This window comes from Humulus lupulus, chromosome 1, assembly GCF_963169125.1.
Source record: "Humulus lupulus chromosome 1, drHumLupu1.1, whole genome shotgun sequence".
In the NCBI taxonomy this organism is placed as follows: Eukaryota; Viridiplantae; Streptophyta; class Magnoliopsida; order Rosales; family Cannabaceae; genus Humulus; species Humulus lupulus.
In genome coordinates this window covers 57,551,836-57,571,546 of record NC_084793.1, presented here as the reverse complement: position 1 = coordinate 57,571,546, position 19,711 = coordinate 57,551,836, and the positions used below count along the sequence as shown (strand labels likewise).

General features: G+C 29.6%; 1 protein-coding gene across 1 annotated transcript; it reads right to left on the bottom strand.

Annotated features, from left to right (window-relative positions):
- Positions 1 to 15,035: 15,035 nt before the first annotated feature.
- LOC133792921 (serine/threonine-protein kinase BSK1-like) lies at positions 15,036 to 19,141 on the bottom strand. Its single transcript, XM_062230761.1, has 9 exons — positions 18,481 to 19,141; positions 18,200 to 18,335; positions 17,645 to 17,778; positions 17,447 to 17,552; positions 16,956 to 17,041; positions 16,545 to 16,733; positions 15,809 to 15,973; positions 15,616 to 15,729; positions 15,036 to 15,516 (listed from the first exon to the last, which is right to left on the bottom strand). Exons 1-9 carry the CDS (start codon positions 18,787 to 18,789, stop codon positions 15,262 to 15,264), a joined length of 1,494 nt encoding a protein of 497 aa, XP_062086745.1. The 5' UTR covers positions 18,790 to 19,141; the 3' UTR covers positions 15,036 to 15,261.
- Positions 19,142 to 19,711: the final 570 nt, after the last annotated feature.

Genomic DNA, 19,711 nt, shown 5'->3' with positions numbered 1-19,711 from the left:
ATGCCAAAGTTATCATTGACGAGATACTAGGTGAGGCTCATCTCCATCCTTCTATATTTTTTCTTTCTAATAAAATTATTGATTACGCTAGAAAGATGTGGAACGAAGAGGATTTTAATTTCTGTGTAAAAGTGGATGTTCATGTTTTTGTTTATGATCTTCCTCCACAACATGATCCTGACATTGATGCTGACGTTGATAGTGAAGATTATATGGATAATATGACTATTAATTTCATGGCGGAAAGCGAGTAACCCATTAAAAGATTTGAGAAGGTTTTGATTGAAGAAGATCAAATTGTATGTTCTATTTGCTTTGAGAATGATCATGTTGGTTTGGAAGCTACAAAGTTACCTTACACACACATATCATGAAAAATGTATTGTTCAATGGCTACAAACTAGTAAATTTTGTCCAATATGTCGATTTGAGATAGTTTTAAAAAAATTATTTTTATATTTATTACACAAATTTCAGCCTGTATTAAATCCTATTATATACTAATAATCTGAATTTTATTTACAATTTTTAAATATAATTTAAAAAATGTGGGAACATTTGAATTTCAATATTCATAGAACAAAGCATTGGATGTTTAATTAGAAAGACACTTATTCATCTTCCCAATAAAAAAATAAAAATAAATATAGTAGTTATACATTTTTATAAATGAATTAATCCACATTTATTCTATCAACACAACTTTATGTACACTTATTAAATGACATGTTCACATTAAAAGGCAAAGGCTCATAGAACCTATACATATTTTCGAAATACCCTATTTTAATACAAAAAAAAATCCAATAATATTTTGAAATTTATAATTTTTTACATCAAAGATAATTATTATGGATGTAAATTGTTCAATTCCCATATTAATTTATGATGTTCTCTATTTTTTTTATTAATTTTTAATTGTTATTATCTAAATCATATTATCATTATCATGTTTAAATATAATATAATATAATACTTTCAAATTTTCAACCACCCCACTAATGATATTAAATGCACATCTTCATATTCAAACACTCTAACCAACTATCTATATCCTAGCATTAAATAAAAAATATTAATATTGCACAATTGTGGTTCTCTAAACCTTAATTTTGAAAACTATAATGAAAATTTCGAAATATTATTTGATTTATACATATTTTCAAATTTTCAAAATTATATTAAATGCTATTATAATTTCGAAATTTATAAGTATCAACTTTTCAACCACCCCACAGATTATATTAATTAATGCTATTTTAATTTCGAAATTTATAAGTTCAAATACAAAGTTTAAATTTTAAATTAGAATAAAATTATTATGACTTTATTGTAAAGGCAATTGTTCAACTACCCATCATTTATTACTATTATTATGCAAAAACACACACTTATTAAATATTAAATGCACCATTTCAAAGTGAAACAATATAACCAATTTTCTAGAATCTTGGATTTATTAATATTCGATGATATAATTTTTCAAAAATTTCGGCCAAAATAATAAAGGTAATTATTTATATATTTTTTCCAAATATATTTATTGTATTTTTTTATTTTGAGAAACTTTTGCTTGTCAAATTAATAGGGTTTACTTTCATTAATTTGTTTTCCATAAAGGAATTCAAAATTTCACACTTGCTATTATTATTAGTTACAAATTTTGGTCAATTTTTTAATAATTTGTTTTTTTTTTTAAATAAATAGGAAAATATAACAAATTCTTATGAATGATGCATATAATTTATTTTTAATAAAATATACATGAAAAATAATAAAAATTTTGACAAAATAAAATAAAAAAACTTGAAATTCTTAATAATATTAGAGAGATTAACATAGAATCAATCACTAGGACTGAAGAAAAATGTCATAACAAAGTCATAAACTTACAAAATAAAAGAAAGAAGAAACTTGATCATAATTTAAATAAAATAATAAAAATGATAATCTATTGATCCTTTTCGGAGTTCAAATCAATTCCACTGGTATCGATTTTTTCATCCTCCAAGAGAACTTTCATATTCCTTTTGAATAGTTCTTTGTTGTCACCCAATAATTGATCGAAGATGTCTTCGTCATCCATCCTCACCTTTTGAAGTTCTTCTCTCCAAAGTTCAATTTCATACTCCAAATTTTCAACCATAAGAGAAGTCAAAAAATTTCTTCTTTTCAGACTCCGATTTGCTTTCACTTTGAGAAGTCTCTTCTTCGGAAAATATTTTGATGATGAATAATTGGCGTTCCAACAGTTCAATCATTAAAGAATAGGTACTTGGAAAGTTATAAAGTCTTCCATAATAATGAAAAATCGTTTAGAAGAGATATAGGAATTTTCTAGAGAAACAAATGAAGAGCTATATATTTTTTATGAAAACTACTTAATCTACTTTAGAATATATATATAGCCTAATAAGATGTTGTGTAGGGTTATGAAAAAGATTTTTTAATTATTTGTTTATGAAAATAATATATTTAATGAGTAATTGCAACTTTTCAAATACATGCATGTTTCAACTTTTCATTTAATGTCCATTTATGATACGAATAATTGCATCTATTAAATTTGAGGTGGTTATTCTCATTTTCTAAAATATAGGGTATTATTCGACCAACTGTATTTTTCAAAAATTGTTCCTATTTTTTTGAAATGGTGTATGAAAAAAAGACTATTTTTGGAAACCAATTAGGTATCTTTTTAATGGTCATATATTAATTGAATATTAAATCATATTCCTTAATTATTTATTGGGTAAAATAAAAAAATTATTATTAAATGGCAATAATCATTTTTTTTAATTTCATTATTTTTTTCGAATTTCACAATATTAAATATAATTTTGTAAGATGTTAAATAATGATAAGAAAAACAATAAATTTTAAACTTTTTTCTGAGAAACTTAAAATATTTGTTCATATTAAAAATTAAGCAGAAAATAAAAATGTTGACGCCGTTTTTCGTCAACTTGAATTGTAGAGCACGTAAACAGTAAATAATTATGGCCAGAAAAATACAATAAAACAATGAGGATTTTTTACGTGGTTCAGCAGTTAACTCTGCCTAGTCCACGAGTCTTTGTTATTAGAACTTAGGAAATTTCTGGAAATTCTTCAGGGAAAGTTTCTCTCAAGATCACAAAATTTTGGTCATTTTCAAAGGTACATGACTTCTCTATTTATAGAGGAAGTCTCAGGATACTATCCCACACGCTCAGGGAAGTTATCCTGCATATTAATAAATTTAATGGCTTTAAAGCCTATAACCCCTATATACAAGGAAATGTCCCCTGAAGACCAGGGAGTGTATAACTGACTAATAAATATCTCTTTATTGTAGGGAAGTTACAACAATAAATGTAGACCGCGTCTCTTCAAGTGACTCACTAAGCTGTTCGAAGTCAGCAATCAGCATCATGCCAGTCTAGATCCTTGAGTAACTTACGAGTTATATTACTTTCTCCAAGACCACATTGTTTCGAGCTCATACTCATGTCAGGCTCGGAATTTTGATCCGAGGCCACCCGAGAATGGACGTACTCCGATGTCTGTCTTTCGAGCTTATAAGGACTTCGAGGCTGCCCATCTTCGAGGTTACCACCTGCTTTGTAGGTTCAGCGCTTAGGGTGCGAACACGTATTCTAGCTATTGCGAGTTCACACCTGACGAATCCAGCTTTCGAGATCACAATTCTCAAGGCTCGAAATCTCAGTGTAACAAAAAACAAAATACAAATAATTAATATTATCTAACTTAAAATCTACTCTTCATTTCCCTTTATCTTTTTATTTGAAGATTCTCCTTCTTCATCATCCATAATCTTCTTCTTGATGCTTTCATGAGTCTTCTTCATTTTGACAAGTTCTTTGTTCCACTGTTCAATTTCTTCCTTCAAATTTTCAATATACATCTTGTTCAATCCCCTCCTCATTTTTCGAGATATTGTGGCAAACTTGTAGGGAAAATTTGTTCCATCTTCGAACTCAGTAAATTTTGATGAAGGCAAGATCTCTGGTACTGAAAAAATGAACTCTAATTTTTTTATCATGTCTTCAGCAAAAGAGATGAGATCTTGAATCATGTTATCCATGAGGAATGTTGAAAGACAGAAATATGTGAAATGAGAGTAGAAGTAGGTTGTGTTTGAAGAAGAAGTGTATAAAATATAAAGTGTGTTCTTAAATAATTAAAAAATAATATTAATTTGTTAACAATTGCGACTCTTCAACTTCATTGATTTAAATATTATATAATTAGAAAAAAAAATATTGAGCCATTAATCTTGTTGGGGAGACTAATAATTTCGGCTACATTAATAATTATTATATATTTAATTTTTTTTCCAACTCTTAACATTCATGCATGTACATAGTGTACCATTAAAACAAATATTCAAACTAGATTTCAGTTATTGTAACAAAAAAACCTAGATTTCGCATTTAATTATAATTATTATTATTTTAAACTTTATTTTTAAAATATACATTTATATATTTTTTTTTTTTTGGAAAGTGGGATAAATACGGGGAGTAGAAAGATTTGATTTTATCATCAATATGTATTGAAATTGTTATCCCAAAATTTGAAAATGATGATGTGGCAATAAAATTGACATGTGGCATGGATTAGTTGGGTGATCTGGCTTAGCAGTAGAGTAGCCCAATGCATCAGTGAAGAGTTTGGACTGCTTGAGAGATGTCATAACCAAGCCAAATGCACCCGAGGGGAATACTTGGGCTGAGGAGTATTTGGCTCGGACCCTAGTTCGAGGAGCCCAAGTGCTTGGCTCGGACCCTGGTCCAAGGATGGCATCCCAAGTGCTTGGCTTGGACCCTAGTTCGAGGAGCCCAAGTGCTTGGCTCGGACCCTGGTCCAAGGATGGCATCCCAAGTGCTTGGCTCAGACCCTAGTCCGAGGAGATGCCCCATATGGTTGGCTCGGACCTTAGTCCGAGGAGATGCCCCATATAGTTGGCTCGGACCTTAGTCCGAGGAGATGCCTCAAATAGTTGGCTCGGACCTTAGTCCGAGGAGATGCCTCAAATAGTTGGCTCGGACTCTAGTCCGAGGAGAAGCTAAGTCATTGGCTCGGACCCAAGTCCGAGGAGAGGCCACAAGTCATTGGGTCGGACCATGATCCGAGGAGAAGCCTCATGCAAGTGTGGCTCGGACCTTGGTCCGAGGAGAGCCAAGGTGTGGCTCGGACCTTGGTCCGAGGAGAGGCCAAATGGTTGGCTCGGACCCTAGTCCGAGGAGAAGCCAGGTGGTTGGCTCGGACCTTAGTCCGAGGAGGGCCAAGGAAAGAGTGGCTCGGACCCTAGTCCGAGGAGCCCCAATGCATGTGTTCAGATCTTGGTCCGAGGAGAGTTTGGAGTATGGTCCGTATGCAGGTGTCCAGCGCGCATATGTCCGACCAGAAGATGATATTCATCAAATAAATGGACCAGACTACGTCAAATACCTAGAAACGGCTTCAGCAAGAATCGGTCTGGGCACTGCGGGAATCTCTCATTCCTCACTCAAATTGAGGAATCTGTTGTATTTTGAATATTTTGTGTAATTTAAATATAATATAAATAAAAGAATATCCCGGTTCTAGAGGGATATCAGTTTAGGATCCCAAGCCTATAAATAGAGGGTTAATGGGATCAAAAAAGGATTTTTTGGCAATTTGAGATTGGGTCTGAGTTCTAGAGAGAGAAAGTGCGCTTTTCTTGAGAGAGAAACCCTTTTTGTATTCCTATTTACACTGAAGAAACTCAGTTGACACTGGTTCATCTGATCTTGAGTATGGATAAAATAATAAAATCTCTAAGTGGATTAGGTTATTACCGACTGATCGGGGCTGAACCACTATAAAATCTCTTGTGTTATTTACTTTTCTTGATAAAACTGCCTGTGTCGTCTAACTTCTCTTGAAGGTTCATCGTTTTTTATGTTCTCACGTCGTTGGTTAAAAACACAGTCAACAGAAATAATAATAAATAACATGATTTTTTGGTTTTTTGAAAAGAAAAATTATTATTAAATAATATCACCACTATACTTAAATCATGCATAATAATTAAAATATAAAAAAGTAAATATTAATTTGACAATTAAATGTGTTTTTGGTATTAAATTTTTTTATTTTATATAGTAAAATGATATCGAATTTTATTATTTTAAAATGAACTTACAAAATTTTAATTATAAAAAATAACCATAAAAATTCACTTTCAATTCAAAACTGAGAAATCATTATAATATTTTAAAACAAAGTATGAATATTCCTACATATTTATGAAAGAGTTCAACACAGTTTCATGATATACTATTTCACATTCAACATCATACATTTGACGCCTCCAATACAAGTCCTTCTCAGAAGCATCGATGAACCTTTGTGCTAATTCATTCTGAATTTCTCTAATCTTACATACTTTAGTGCTTTCTCCACTCCATTCTCTAAATGTTTGATCGATGAATGTGATTCTCACTGTACTTCTTTCGTCAAATGATCTCACGAGACACAACTTAATTTGTTCCACGAAACTGTACAACTCTCCACTTAAGAATTTTTCTTTGCATTTCGAAAGTGATCTAGTAAGAATTATTTCCTCTATCATCTTGCTGTCCATTTTCTTTCTATTTTTTTGGTATCTAAATGGACAATCTTAGTGATGATCTAAGGTTGCCTAGTCACACATATATATAAAAAATTTGTATTCAACATTATTTTTCTACACAAATAATTAATAAGTAAGAGAAGACATCGGGAATAATAATGAGTGATGAACAAGACGATGAGTCAACTACTCCAGAATAATTAATAATATTTAAAAAATATTTACTTTAAATTTAAATTAATGATTTTTTTTAAATATATTATTTTCAAAATATATCTTAGTAAAAAATTAGTCATTTTCGAAATACATCATAGGATAAATGGCTTTGTTCATTTTTTTTAAATATATTGCTACAAAAAAAAATGGATATGTAAATTGCTAACAATAATAATTATAAAAATAAAAAAATTCAAATTTCCATTAACAAGAATAAAATTCTTAATTCAATATAGATGAGCAAACACTCTAATTTTTGTAGACAAAATAGGCAATCCCTACATGTTCTTGAAAGCTTCCAACAACATTTCATGATATACAATTTCACGTTCAACGTCATACATTTGAGTCGTACAATACAAGTACTCCTGCTCAGAAGCATCAATGAACTTTCAGAATAATTCAGTCTGAATGTGTCGAATTTCACGTACTTTAGGGCTTTTTCCACTCCATTCTCTAAATGCTTGATCCATCATTGTCTTTCTCATTGTAATTCTTTCTTTAAGTGATCTATTGAGGCATATCTTAATCTCTTCCATGATACTGTACAACCTCCTATTTTCGAATTCTATTATAAGTTGTTCGACATCCTTTTTTTTTTTAACAATGGTTTCCAAACACTTTGGTTCCTCCGACATGTGAGATACATCATTTGTAGTACACCCCTCATTCTTTTGCTTCATTTTCTCATTTTTCTTCAGGTCTTCCATTTTCTGATTCACTTCCTTTTTGTTCATGTCTTTCATTTTTCCTTCTCTTTCTCAACCTTGTTTTTCATGTAATACTAATACATGTAATAGATTATCTTTAAATAATTTTAAAACTTGTCCTTCAATATTGTAGTTAATAAAGATGGCATCTTATCAAATTAATATGAGTAACACCTATTGAGATTCCTTATTATTTTTTTCAAATTTTTTTAATATAAATTAAAAAAATTGTTTCAAAAAATGAATTTATTCCCACAAATTTCTATACATTTGTTACATCACATGTTTAATTTTTCAAGACACCTATTCATCTTCACAATACCAATTAAAAAAAATTAATAGTTATATATTTTCAAAATATAATTAAACAACATTTATTATGTTCAAAGAACCTAGACATAGAATCAAAATTAATTCAATATTTATATACATTTATTACACTCTATGAATTATTCAAAAGACAACTTTTCAATTAAAAATTATTAATTTCGAATTTCATAATAAATTTTAAACAAATTTACATTAATTTTCGCCCTATTAATTTAGTATTATTTTATATTTTGATTTTTTATTTAATTTTTTTTTAAATATATATATAATTATTAAAAAGACACTTGTCCTTTAAAAAAAAGACACTTTTTCAACTTTCCATTGAACAAACACACTTGTTCAAATTTAATTTTTATTATTTTGAAATTAATTTAAAAATCTATACATAATTATTGAAAAGACACCTGTTCAATTTCCCATTAAATAAACAGTTTAATTTACCATTGTATTTTTTCAAAAAATTTTAATAAAAACTATACATAATTAATAAAAAGACACATATTCAGCTTCCAATTTACTAATGTACTTTTTCGAAATTATTTGATAAAAATTATACATAATTTTTAAAAGGGAATTACTCATTTGGTACCCTGTGTTTTTGCAAAGTATCATTTTGGTACCCTCTGTTTTCAATAATGCTCATATGGTACCCTGTATTTTAAAATCGTACATATTTGGTACCCTAAACTCAGATTTGATAGATAAATTTTTGTCAATATGATCAAACTGTCATCAGTTATATGTAATTATGTAATTAAATTTAAATTTGTAACTTACATAATTGACAGCAGTTTGATTAAATTGACAAAATTTTATCTATCAAATCTGAGTTTAGGGTACCAAATATGTACGATTTTAAAATACAGGGTACCATATGAGCATTATTGAAAACAGAGGGTACCAAAATGATACTTTGCAAAAACATAGGGTACCAAATGAGTATATTCCCTTTTTAAAAAGACACTTGTTCAACTTCCCATTAAACAAAAGCAATTGTTCAATTTACCATAGTGTTTTTTAAAATTAATTAATAAAAATTATACATAATTATTAAAAATATACATGTTCACTTCTCATTCTTCCTATTTCGAAAAAATACAATGGTTGGAAGTTGAACAAGTGTCTTTTTAATAATTATGTATAACTTTTTAAAAACAGTTATTCATATTCCTAACCACCTTTCATAAATGCTTTTTATTTTTTCTCATCAAATTTTAAATATAACACAAAAAATAGTATAATTTCCAAAATAGAGATTACTATGGGGCATAGAAGGGTTGATGAAGATAATGGTAATCATGAAACAAAAAGCGAATCCAACTATGAAGTCAATGATGCAAAGAATGAGGTTGAATATGAAGACATTATCTCGCATGAACCAGACAAAGACATTGTTATTGAAGGCAAAAGTAGCAATACAATCAATCAAGTTAAGGAAGAACAACATTTTCATGTACTAGGAAAATGGCCTCAAGCATTACTCGATATGGAGTTTTCGGAAGGCTTTTTTGATGTTGAATCAAGCGACACTAACGGGGAAATAGATGTTGTCCTGTTAATTAAAAATATCAACGGTTCACCAACAATATGTACGGATTCAAATGAATATTATAAGGAGCTTGAACGAAATAATGATGGCTAGGTAGATAACATCTCTTCTTCTACCAAAACCTTTCCAAACTCGAAGGGTTTCTACAACATTCTCATGAAAGCAAAAGACTTGTGTAGAAGAACTAAAGATATGCATGATTGTCTCGATAAATGATTAAAATTTGAAACTCGCATCAAGCTTTTGGATTTGGAAGATGCTATTAATAATCTTATTGGTGCAATTTGTGATGCACCATAAGTGTTATTTTTATCTATTTATTTAAGGTATCTCATGTTTTTTTTTTTTTTTGTACTAAGAATTATATGAAAGTGATTTATATTTTATGTTTATAAGGATCATATGAATGTTGTAAATTAAACCATTATATAATAAAAAGTAAAATTTCATTAGTTCAATCAAACATAAAAATAAAATTCTACAAAGTACAACAGTAGATAGGCAAACAAATACTTTCCTTACACTCTCTTCAACTTTTCCATCATTCTCAAGAGCACATCCATATTTTTCAAATGCTCATCAACTTTTGTTTGTTCCTCTTCGAATAGTTTCTTCATTTTCTCAAATAATGCTTCGTGATTGTCGAATTCAAAACTCACTCCAAGATGATCAATCAAATGTGTAGCAAGCAACACAATCTCTTTAACTTCTTTCTCTCCTAAGTCATCATAATATTGAGTAAATGGACACATTCTTAAAAATATAAAATGATTTCAAACTCTATCTAAAAACAATGTTTACATTTGCCTACAAATTATATCAGTGTATATAAGATAAAATTATTTATAAATAGTGTTAAAAACCACATACTTTCAAAATTATGACATTTAAAATATCCAATTTTTTTTTTTTAAAAATGAAATTCCATTTTAAACCAATACCTGAATTGTTTTGGTTAAATTAATAAATAAGATGGGTAATAATTATAGAAAATATAGCAATTAGTAGTTATTACATATCCCTAAAAACCATGCTCAAATTTCTGATTAGTGACACTTCTCAAAACATAAAATGAACAAATTTCAATTCCCTAAAATAACACAATAATTTTGTTATTGGTTATGTTGATTATGCATAATTATACCATTAAATTCTAAATGGTTAAGTTGTTATTAATTAATTTAGTTACTATACATTGAGTTTTAATTCATAATTTTTAATTTAAATTTAAAACATAATTTCGAAATATATTTAATTTTTTTGATAGATAAAAAATTTGGTTGAGTTAGTTTGTGTAAAAAAATATATATTTTATTAAAATTTCTCTTAAAAAATGTGAGCAATTAATTTTGAAAATTCCAACTAATTTCATTAAATGTATGTATTCATAAATTCATTCCAAACTCTAACATCATGCTCTATTTATGATTGGTTGAGTTATTAATCATTTCTCATAAAAAAAACGTGTACAATTAAGATCATTCCAACTAATTTCATTAAATGCATGTCTCCATAAATCCATTCCAATTCTCTAACATCATACTCAAAATTCTGTTTGGTTATTATATTAATCATTAAATTTAAAATTAGCATATACAAAATTATTTTTATTTAATAAATATGATATTAATGTCTACAACTACCATTTTAAACTTCCAATAAACATTAACACTGATTGTGAAAATGATAAAATTTAAAGTGTGTGTTTTAATCTTGTTAATAAATAATTAATTCAGAAGTAAACTATTCAAATTCTCCCAAATATTGATCACCTTCTAATTTCTCAAAATTGATAAATAATAATACAAATTTCTTTCTTTTACACAACTTGATTGAGAATAACAAAATTAGGGCAAAGATCATTGTCCCTAGTACTATATTTTTCTACTTGAAATGAACTCTCAAACATCTTTCAATAATTTTGCTCTATTCTTGTTGAAATTTTAGCATGCAATCCACGAAGCTATGTGACACATTTCTTCATTAGAGCTGAACTACAATAGTGAAAAAAAATTACTCAAGTATAGTATGATAAGAACAAAATAAAAAATAAAAAACAACTTAGTATGAAATCTACTTACCACAAAATACCACGAGTCAAGCTTACAACTATAAATCATAAATAATATGACAAAGACTCCACAATCATACAAATTTGGTTGTCTATGGACATTTCTATCACGAACTATACCAAAACTAGCAAAGTTGAAACTACCAAGTTTCCTTTTAATCTGATTCTCCAAGAACAAATCTAAATTGCGTAACTGCATTTGCACTCTAACATCATAATTTATAAATTTAAAATTTATAAAAAAATAATATATTCAACCAATAAAAACTTACAATATCAATAATCTTAGATGACTGTAATATAAGATTATTTTCATCAGCAAGTGAGTCCCAAACTTCTAGTTTTTTTTTCTTTCAGTATCACCCGTGCAAGAATAAAGTGTCTTACAAGCAACATAAGAATATAAATCTACAAGTATAATTGTTGTTAGAAATTACATAATAAATATATGTTTAAAAATATATTCAACATAAACCATTAGAATTATACTTCATTGAAATGTTCGAGGGAGCCCATAAATCTTTCGTAGTAATGCATTTTCCTCCAAATTTGATGTAGTGGTAAATTGGAGTAGGAGTCGAGTAGTAAGTATTTCTATTGTCATAATTTAAAAAAAAAAAAAAAACTCAACAAACATGAAATATGTTTTGACAAAAAATAACAACAACAAAAAACTCACCATATTTTGAGCAGGAAGATATCAATTCTTACACTCTTTACCCTTCTTCAACCTTTCATCCTCGACCAAGAATGAAGAAACCATAGTAACAATCTGCATTTACTATAAAAAATTATAACGGTCAAGCTAAAATTATTAATATATACAAATGAATTACCTCAGTCCCCAACTCCATTTTAGGTCCAAGATAACGGAAGTCGGACCATCGTAGAAAACTAAACTCACTTTCAACTATAATTTCCCTATGATAGATACAATAATAGACATTAAAATATATTGAAAAAATGACAAAATATATACATTAAGATAGAAAAACTTACAATTGATCAAAGTTTGAGAAAATGTATTCTAACACTTCCCTATCTTTCGATCTTAAAGTATTACTGAGTTTAAAATGTTCAAAGAACACAACATCATCTTGGCTAATAACATGTTTTTTTAAATAGTGATGGTGAGGCTTTTTCGCTAATGGATTCACATGTCAGTTTTTTTTTCTTCTCATATCTACATGGAATTTTATCCTTGTCTTGTAAATCCAGTTTAATAGAGTGTAGTTCATCTCTTAACTCTTTCAACTCGTGTTTAATTACTGTCCTCCATTCCATTTCAGATTCCATCACGAATTTCTATACAAAAAAAAAATGAAGATTATCACTCTGTAAGTTGAAAAATAATAATATGTGTGAAAAATTTACTTGATGAAATTTTCAAAACATTAAAATTCATCACATTTAGTTTATTGAAGAAAAATGAACTACAAAATAATTTGTAATAATAATGTTTTAAAGAAAAATTTTAAAAATTGGAAATTTTTAAAACTCTATAACCTTTAATGTAAATTTATAACCCTAATAGTTGATATCTAAGAGGTTTGAATAATTTTGAATTTAACAATGGGAGAAAAAAATGATAATTTTTTTTGTAAAAATAAAGAAAAAAAATAATTGAGAATCTTGAATGAAATACTTTAAAATATCTTGAGGTATTTCATCAAACAAGCAAAAAAAAATATTCTTGTGGGTTTTTACTAAACGAGTTTTTCAAAAGAAATAAGATTCTCATTTTTTTTTAATTTCAAATCCTACACAATAAATAAAAATAATTTGGAAGTTTTTTGGGAAAAAAAAAGCTCTATTAGTGAATTTCGAAATATGAAATTGGAGAAATAGATGATAATTTGTTTGTAAAAATAAAGAATGCACAAAAATGAATGAAAATCTTGTAAGAAACACTATGAAAAATCTAGAGCTTTTTCATCAAACATTTTTTTTAAAAATTATTCTAGTGAGATTTTACTAAATAAGTTTTTCAAGAGAAATAAGATTTAGTCATTTTTTTTAATTTCAAATCCTACATGACAAATAAAACTAAGTTGGAATTTTTTTATAAAAAAAAAAACTCTAGTAGTGAATTTCGAAATATGAAATGGGAGAAATAGATGATAATTTGTTTGTAAAAATAAAGAAAGCACAAAAATAATTGAAAATCTTGCAAGAAACACTATGAAAAATCTAGAGCTTTTTCATCAAAAAAATTGTTCTTGGGAGATTTTACTAAACAAGTTTTTCAAGAGAAATAAGATTTAGTCTTTTTTTTTTAATTTCAAATCCTACATGACAAATAAAACTAAGTTGGAATTTTTTTTTTAAAAAAAAAGCTCTACTAGTGAATTTCGAAATATGAAATTTGAGAAATAGATGATAATTTGTTTGTAAAAATAAAGAACGCACAAAAATAATTGAAAATCTTACAAGGAACACTATGAAAAATCTAGAATTTTTTCATCAAACACTTTCAAAAAAAAATTATTGTGGGTTTTTACTAACAAGTTTTTCAAGAGAAATAAGATTTACTCATCTATGTGAATTTCAAATCCTACATAACAAAAAAAAAAATAAGTTGGAATTTTTTTTTAAAAAATAGAAAATCTACTAGTGATTTTCGAAAATGACATAAACTTAGAAACCTTACTTGAAAACACTTTAAAAAATTGGAGCTTCTTGAATAAACAAGTTTTTTAAGATGAGTAAATTTTGTATAAACTATATATATAATATATATAAATTTCAAAATATGCATCATTAATTAGCCAACTAATTGTAGTTGGGAAGATATGAGTCATTAATGCATAAGGAATTAATCTGGAAAGAACATGGAATGAACAAGGAATAGAAAATGAATGGAGATATGGAATCTTGGAATGAATCTTAAATAATGATTTTTTTAATTATTTAATTAAATTAAAAAGTGACTGCTATATCAGCAGGTAGCCCATTACCAAGTTTGAAAAAGTCAAAAATAACATTTAGTTTATAATGTATCTCACAATGTCCTTTGGTGAATTGATGAAGAAAAAGAGCTCCAATCACTTGATAAAAAACAAACTATCACTTGATAAAATAAGAATAACTTATATACAACTGTCCACACTGTGACTTTTTCTATTCTTATTTTATTTTTATTATTAATTTCTTTTTAAATATTGTTGCATTTTATGTATATATTTATGTCATGTAGTTACGTAAATATATATATATCTATGCCTATAAATTATTGATATAAATATTTATATATACTATAAAACTATAATTCATTCTATTATATATATTAAAAAAATAAATAAATTTTTATTAAAATTATAAATAATATTTTCAACTTTAAAACGGACGTTTCTTATACCTAGTATATATATATATATATATATTTATGTAAACAACATCAAAAAATTCCACAAATTTGGAAAAAAAACTATACATAATTATATTGCTAAACTTGAGTCATTTCGTATATTATATAAAATGTACATTTACTTACTCAAGTCCAATAATAAGAGCTATATTGCTCCAATGCAAAACAATAATATAGAAGAAAAGGTATGTATGAAAATGGCAAACTTTATGGTGAAGACTAGAAGGAGAAGTAAACAAAAAGTCAAAAGATGATGGTGATAAACAAGATACTTTTCTATAAATAAGATATATAAACATTTCAATTGAGAAAACAATCAATTATACTTTGCAGCTCAGACTTTATACAAATTTAGGTCAGCCTCAAGTCAACAACATTGTGCTAGTGTTGAGCGAACAGGTTTGCTAGTCATTCTCAGGATCCCCTGGTTCCTCGTTGCTTCTTTTCTTCTAACGTGGTTGCTTCATTCAACATGTCAGCCGCATCCTTGTGCATGTCCAACTTGGCCAGAGCTACTGACTGCATGTAGAAAGCTGTTGGCCAATCCGGAAAAACACATTGGGCTTGCATTGCATCTCGAAGAGCAGGGTCCGGCTGATCGCATAGCAGATAGCACAGACTCCGTCTAGCAAAAACAGTAGGAGACACCATTGTTCCTACATTTATGAACTGCAATAACACCACAAAGACCACATCATGACCCAATTTCTACTAGTTCAAGGCTGGCTCTTTCCAACACAAGCATAATAAACTTCTTTATTAAGGTACCTGGGAATAACAGTCAATGGCAGTTTTGAAATCTTTGTCCCGGAAGGCAAAGTCCCCCCGCTTCCTTGCCTCCAGCATGTCTCTCATCTGCTGAGTCCACTCTTGGAACGATAACTAAATACAAAAGAAATTGACATGAATATTCCAATACTGATTGCACCACAGCAGATGCCAGACATCTTTTACTGCTTACCTCATTTGTCCCTTCATCATCCCTGTAGTGTGTTGTAATTAAGATTTGATGAATTGCTGTCAGGTCCAGTCGGGAACAGGCCTCGCCCATCGGTGAAAGTGGCCGTTGTGGCGTTGATGGAGCTTCATCATGCTTTGGAATTCCAAGCATTACATAAGACGGAACCTGCAACCCCAAGAATATTATATTTGAACGAGAAGGGGAAACAATGAACCTTTCATGATAAGAAGCACGGTGTACGTCAAGAAACATAATTTCAGGGGCCACCACTCACCATAACGGAGGAGAGCACACAATTTTCAGTGTTGACTATAAAAAGACTTGGAAAATTCATGTTTCCACCAAATGTAAATGTAAACAGTTGATTGAAAAATCACGATCTTTTTTTTTCTAGAAAAAAGGATTATGGTAACTCCTACAGAAAGATTGACCATACTTCATGCACTAATACTAGAACATCCTATCAATACTTCGCATACTCACTTAGTGAATATAGAATGACTATATTCTAATTATGATAAGATGATAACTAGTACAAAAAAACCGATGGTGCTTAATTATGAACTTTAGTACTAGAACATTCTGTGATAAACTTCCTGCACTCACGAGAAGAAAACAGAATGAACTTATTCCAGATATGAGGTATACATAGACAATGACTGAAAACAGAACATAACTCTAGACTTAAACTAATAATTGGCATTTCTAATATTGGAATAAGAAAAAAATCTCTTACATCAGTTTTAGAATGCAATGGAGCAAGTGTTGCAACGAGGTCCTTTGTATTTGGTCGGTCCCTGGGTTCATATTGCAAACACTTTGAGGCAAGATTAACAACCACTGTCGCCTCCTCTGTGGAAAACTTGCCTTCCAAATGTGAATCAGTCAAAAGATTGATATTCTTCTCTCTTATCATATCAAGAGCCTAAAAACATGAACATAATTAAATTAATAGAAGAGCAAAATAAACAAGTGTGGAAAATCAGTATATTAGTAAAATTAAATAGATTAATAAGTAGAACCCTTCAAATGACACATTAATTAACAACTTTAACTCTACTCTCTCCGCAAGTGCTATGGCATTACAAATTAACAAAGACAGCTAATACAAATATGAATACCACATATAACCGGAAAAACCACTTACATGACTTGGAGGAATATGCTTGCCACTTAGAAGATCCAAAATGACAGTGCCAAAACTGTAGATATTACTTTCCGGAGTGACCCTTCCTAGAACACCAAATTAACATTTATGGCAACAACTAAGATATAGAAATTGTAATTACAATCATGAAATACAATGAAAATAGTGAAACACTGTCTCGCACACATATTTGAGTTAGATAGCAGTACAATCACAACATTTCAAAGATCAGGCTAGAGATAATTCAAAACAGTAAACAAGCATCCAGTAGATCAATTAGTTTGTCCACGAACAGTCTGACATATTATGAGTGCGTGACTAGGAGATTGTATCTTGCATGTGGTTTACATACTAGGCACTTTAGTAGGTCAGATTAATCCCTTCCCTTATATAAGTGAAAATATATTAGAAGATGTTCTAGATGTGGAAACAAGAAGCCAACAAAAAAAAGTAACAAAATCAAAATGTGTTAATCAGACTAGAGTTATTACCATTTTTCAAATACTCAGGAGGTGTATAGGCAAGATTAGTGCTGTAACTTTTGCCATCTCTACTATTTTTCATCAAGCCGAAACATGAAAGGCGTGGATCACCATCCTGCAAATTTAGTTAAACATTAAATAACGAAATCAGATGATAATAGATGCAAAATAAACTTTGGAATAATAATTCAACTCTAGAAACAACACCTCATCAAAGAGAACCCTATATGCATTCAAATCATGGTATAACGGATGACCCCCAGAATTACAATAATCCAAGGCTTCAGCAATATAAAGGGCCACTCTTAAACGCATGGCCCACTCAATTGTTTGATTTTCCCCTGTCAAGAACAAACAGAGCCCCGTAAAGAATTTGAGATAAACAACATCCGATGGCTTCTTCACAAATGTGAAACGAAAACATCATAAGTACAGATAGGGGACACACGCACAAAAACGTACCATGTAGGAATACGCGGGACACACAAAAAAGTTATGAACAAAGCAACAAATTATTAAGAGAACACAATTTTGTAGAACTAAGGAGACACCATTACCACATTCACATTAAAACAATTGAAAACACCATCAAATCATTACCCTCAATGCAAAGCACGATAAAGAGAGAGTGAAAGAAACATGAAACAAATGTGTAAGCTTTTAGCTTTATAGGAGTTATTGATAGAAAACCTAATTAAATTTCAGTCGTAGTTCGAATTAAATCAAACCAAAAAATGAAAATGAAAAAATAAAGAGACTTACAGTGAAAAAGATGCTTAGCAAGAGTATCATTAGGCATGTATTCAGCAACAAGAAGCCTTTCATCACCATCACAGCAATACCCAATCAAGTTAGCTAGTCTCCGATGCCGAAGGTTCCCAACGCTACTAGCTTCCTCCTAAGAATCAAAACCCAGAAAAGATTCCAAAAACCCACATCAAAAACGCAAACAAATCACCAAATCAAATAGCTCAGCTACAACAACTACCACCACACCCAAGTCCCAATCCCAAAAAGACAGCAAACTTCACGCAAAAGGGTACCGCAAACTGCTTGGGATCAGGCCAAGCGATCTTCGTAAACTTCTTTACAGCGATCCATGACCTGTTCTGAAGGCGACCCTTGTAGACAACGTTGGGGGCTTTCTCGCCGCTCTCGGAGACGATGAATTCGGAGCTGAAGTTGTTGGTAGCGGCTTTGAGGTCGGAGAAGGAGAACTCAGTAAAAGGCGGGGCGACCCCAGTTAGGGGCTCGGGCCCAACTGAGGGAGGAGGGTGCTGCTGTTGTAGATGTTGGGTCGGGCTCTTCTCTGGCTGAGATTGGCTGAAGAATAATGATTGACAACAACCCATCACTGGTGTCTGGTTGCTTGCTTCACTGTTTGGAGCTGCTTATTAGTGCCGCTAGCCAAGCCAACTCAGAGAAACCATGAATGAGTTGAGTGGGTGGGTGAGTGAGTCAGTGAGTTAAAAAAAATGGAAAGTAGAGAGAGAAAGATAAACTTAAAATCTCTTCCCCCAGATCCAGTAGTATTCTATTCTCTTCTTGTTCCATGTTAAAGTTCGTTGTTGCGGTAATAAATTTAGGATTACACTACACATAACTCCCTCACTGTCTACAGTTTTTCTCGTTAAAACTTTTTTACTTCTTCTCTCCTAACAAACCTTAATTTATTTTCCAAGGCGGCATCTTTGAAATGTGAAAGGGGTTTTGTTTTAGGATTGTATGATCAGATCATTTCTCCTTCCTTTGTCTTTTTTTTTGTTATTATTATTTTTTTTTGTATCTTGACGTTGTCTAATTCTCTTGTTAAAAATTCTGGATTGGTGGTGGTGATTGAAGTTAAATGACTTAATCGTTATCACTTATTTCTATATATTATATAGAAAAACCACTTGATCGAAAGGTTTAATAAGTGAAAAAACCGGGGACTAAATTTGCATGCAAAATAATAAATTTAATTTTTCTTAAAGACTTGAGTCCTAAACTGTTTAGTGGTCCAATTTTGAAGAACCCAATTGAGCAAAATATGGAACACATCTTTGCCTTTTTGTTTCTTTTTTTTTAATTATTATATTTTTCTCACCTTTTTTTATTTTTATTGGTTTGTTTATTCATTATTAATATTATCATTAAGGTGGTGTTGGGACAAACATAGAATCTGGCAGCTGTGTTCATTCATTTGTGTTGAATTGATGGAACTACACATACTATCTCTTGGGCAGAATAGTTTTAATTGCTGTAAGAAAAAAGACAATGATTTATATGTACTTG

What these genes read in the sequence shown, in the direction of transcription:
- LOC133792921 (XM_062230761.1), bottom strand. Translation starts at nt 18,789, where the DNA reads ATGGGTTGTTGTCAATCATTATTCTTCAGCCAATCTCAGCCAGAGAAG. An exon ending in CTGATCCCAAGCAGTTTGCG is followed by an intron (nt 18,336 to 18,480) that starts GTACCCTTTTGC and finishes TTTGATTCTTAG; the next exon opens with GAGGAAGCTAGTAGCGTTGG. An exon ending in TGCTAAGCATCTTTTTCACT is followed by an intron (nt 17,779 to 18,199) that starts GTAAGTCTCTTT and finishes TGTTCTTGACAG; the next exon opens with GGGAAAATCAAACAATTGAG.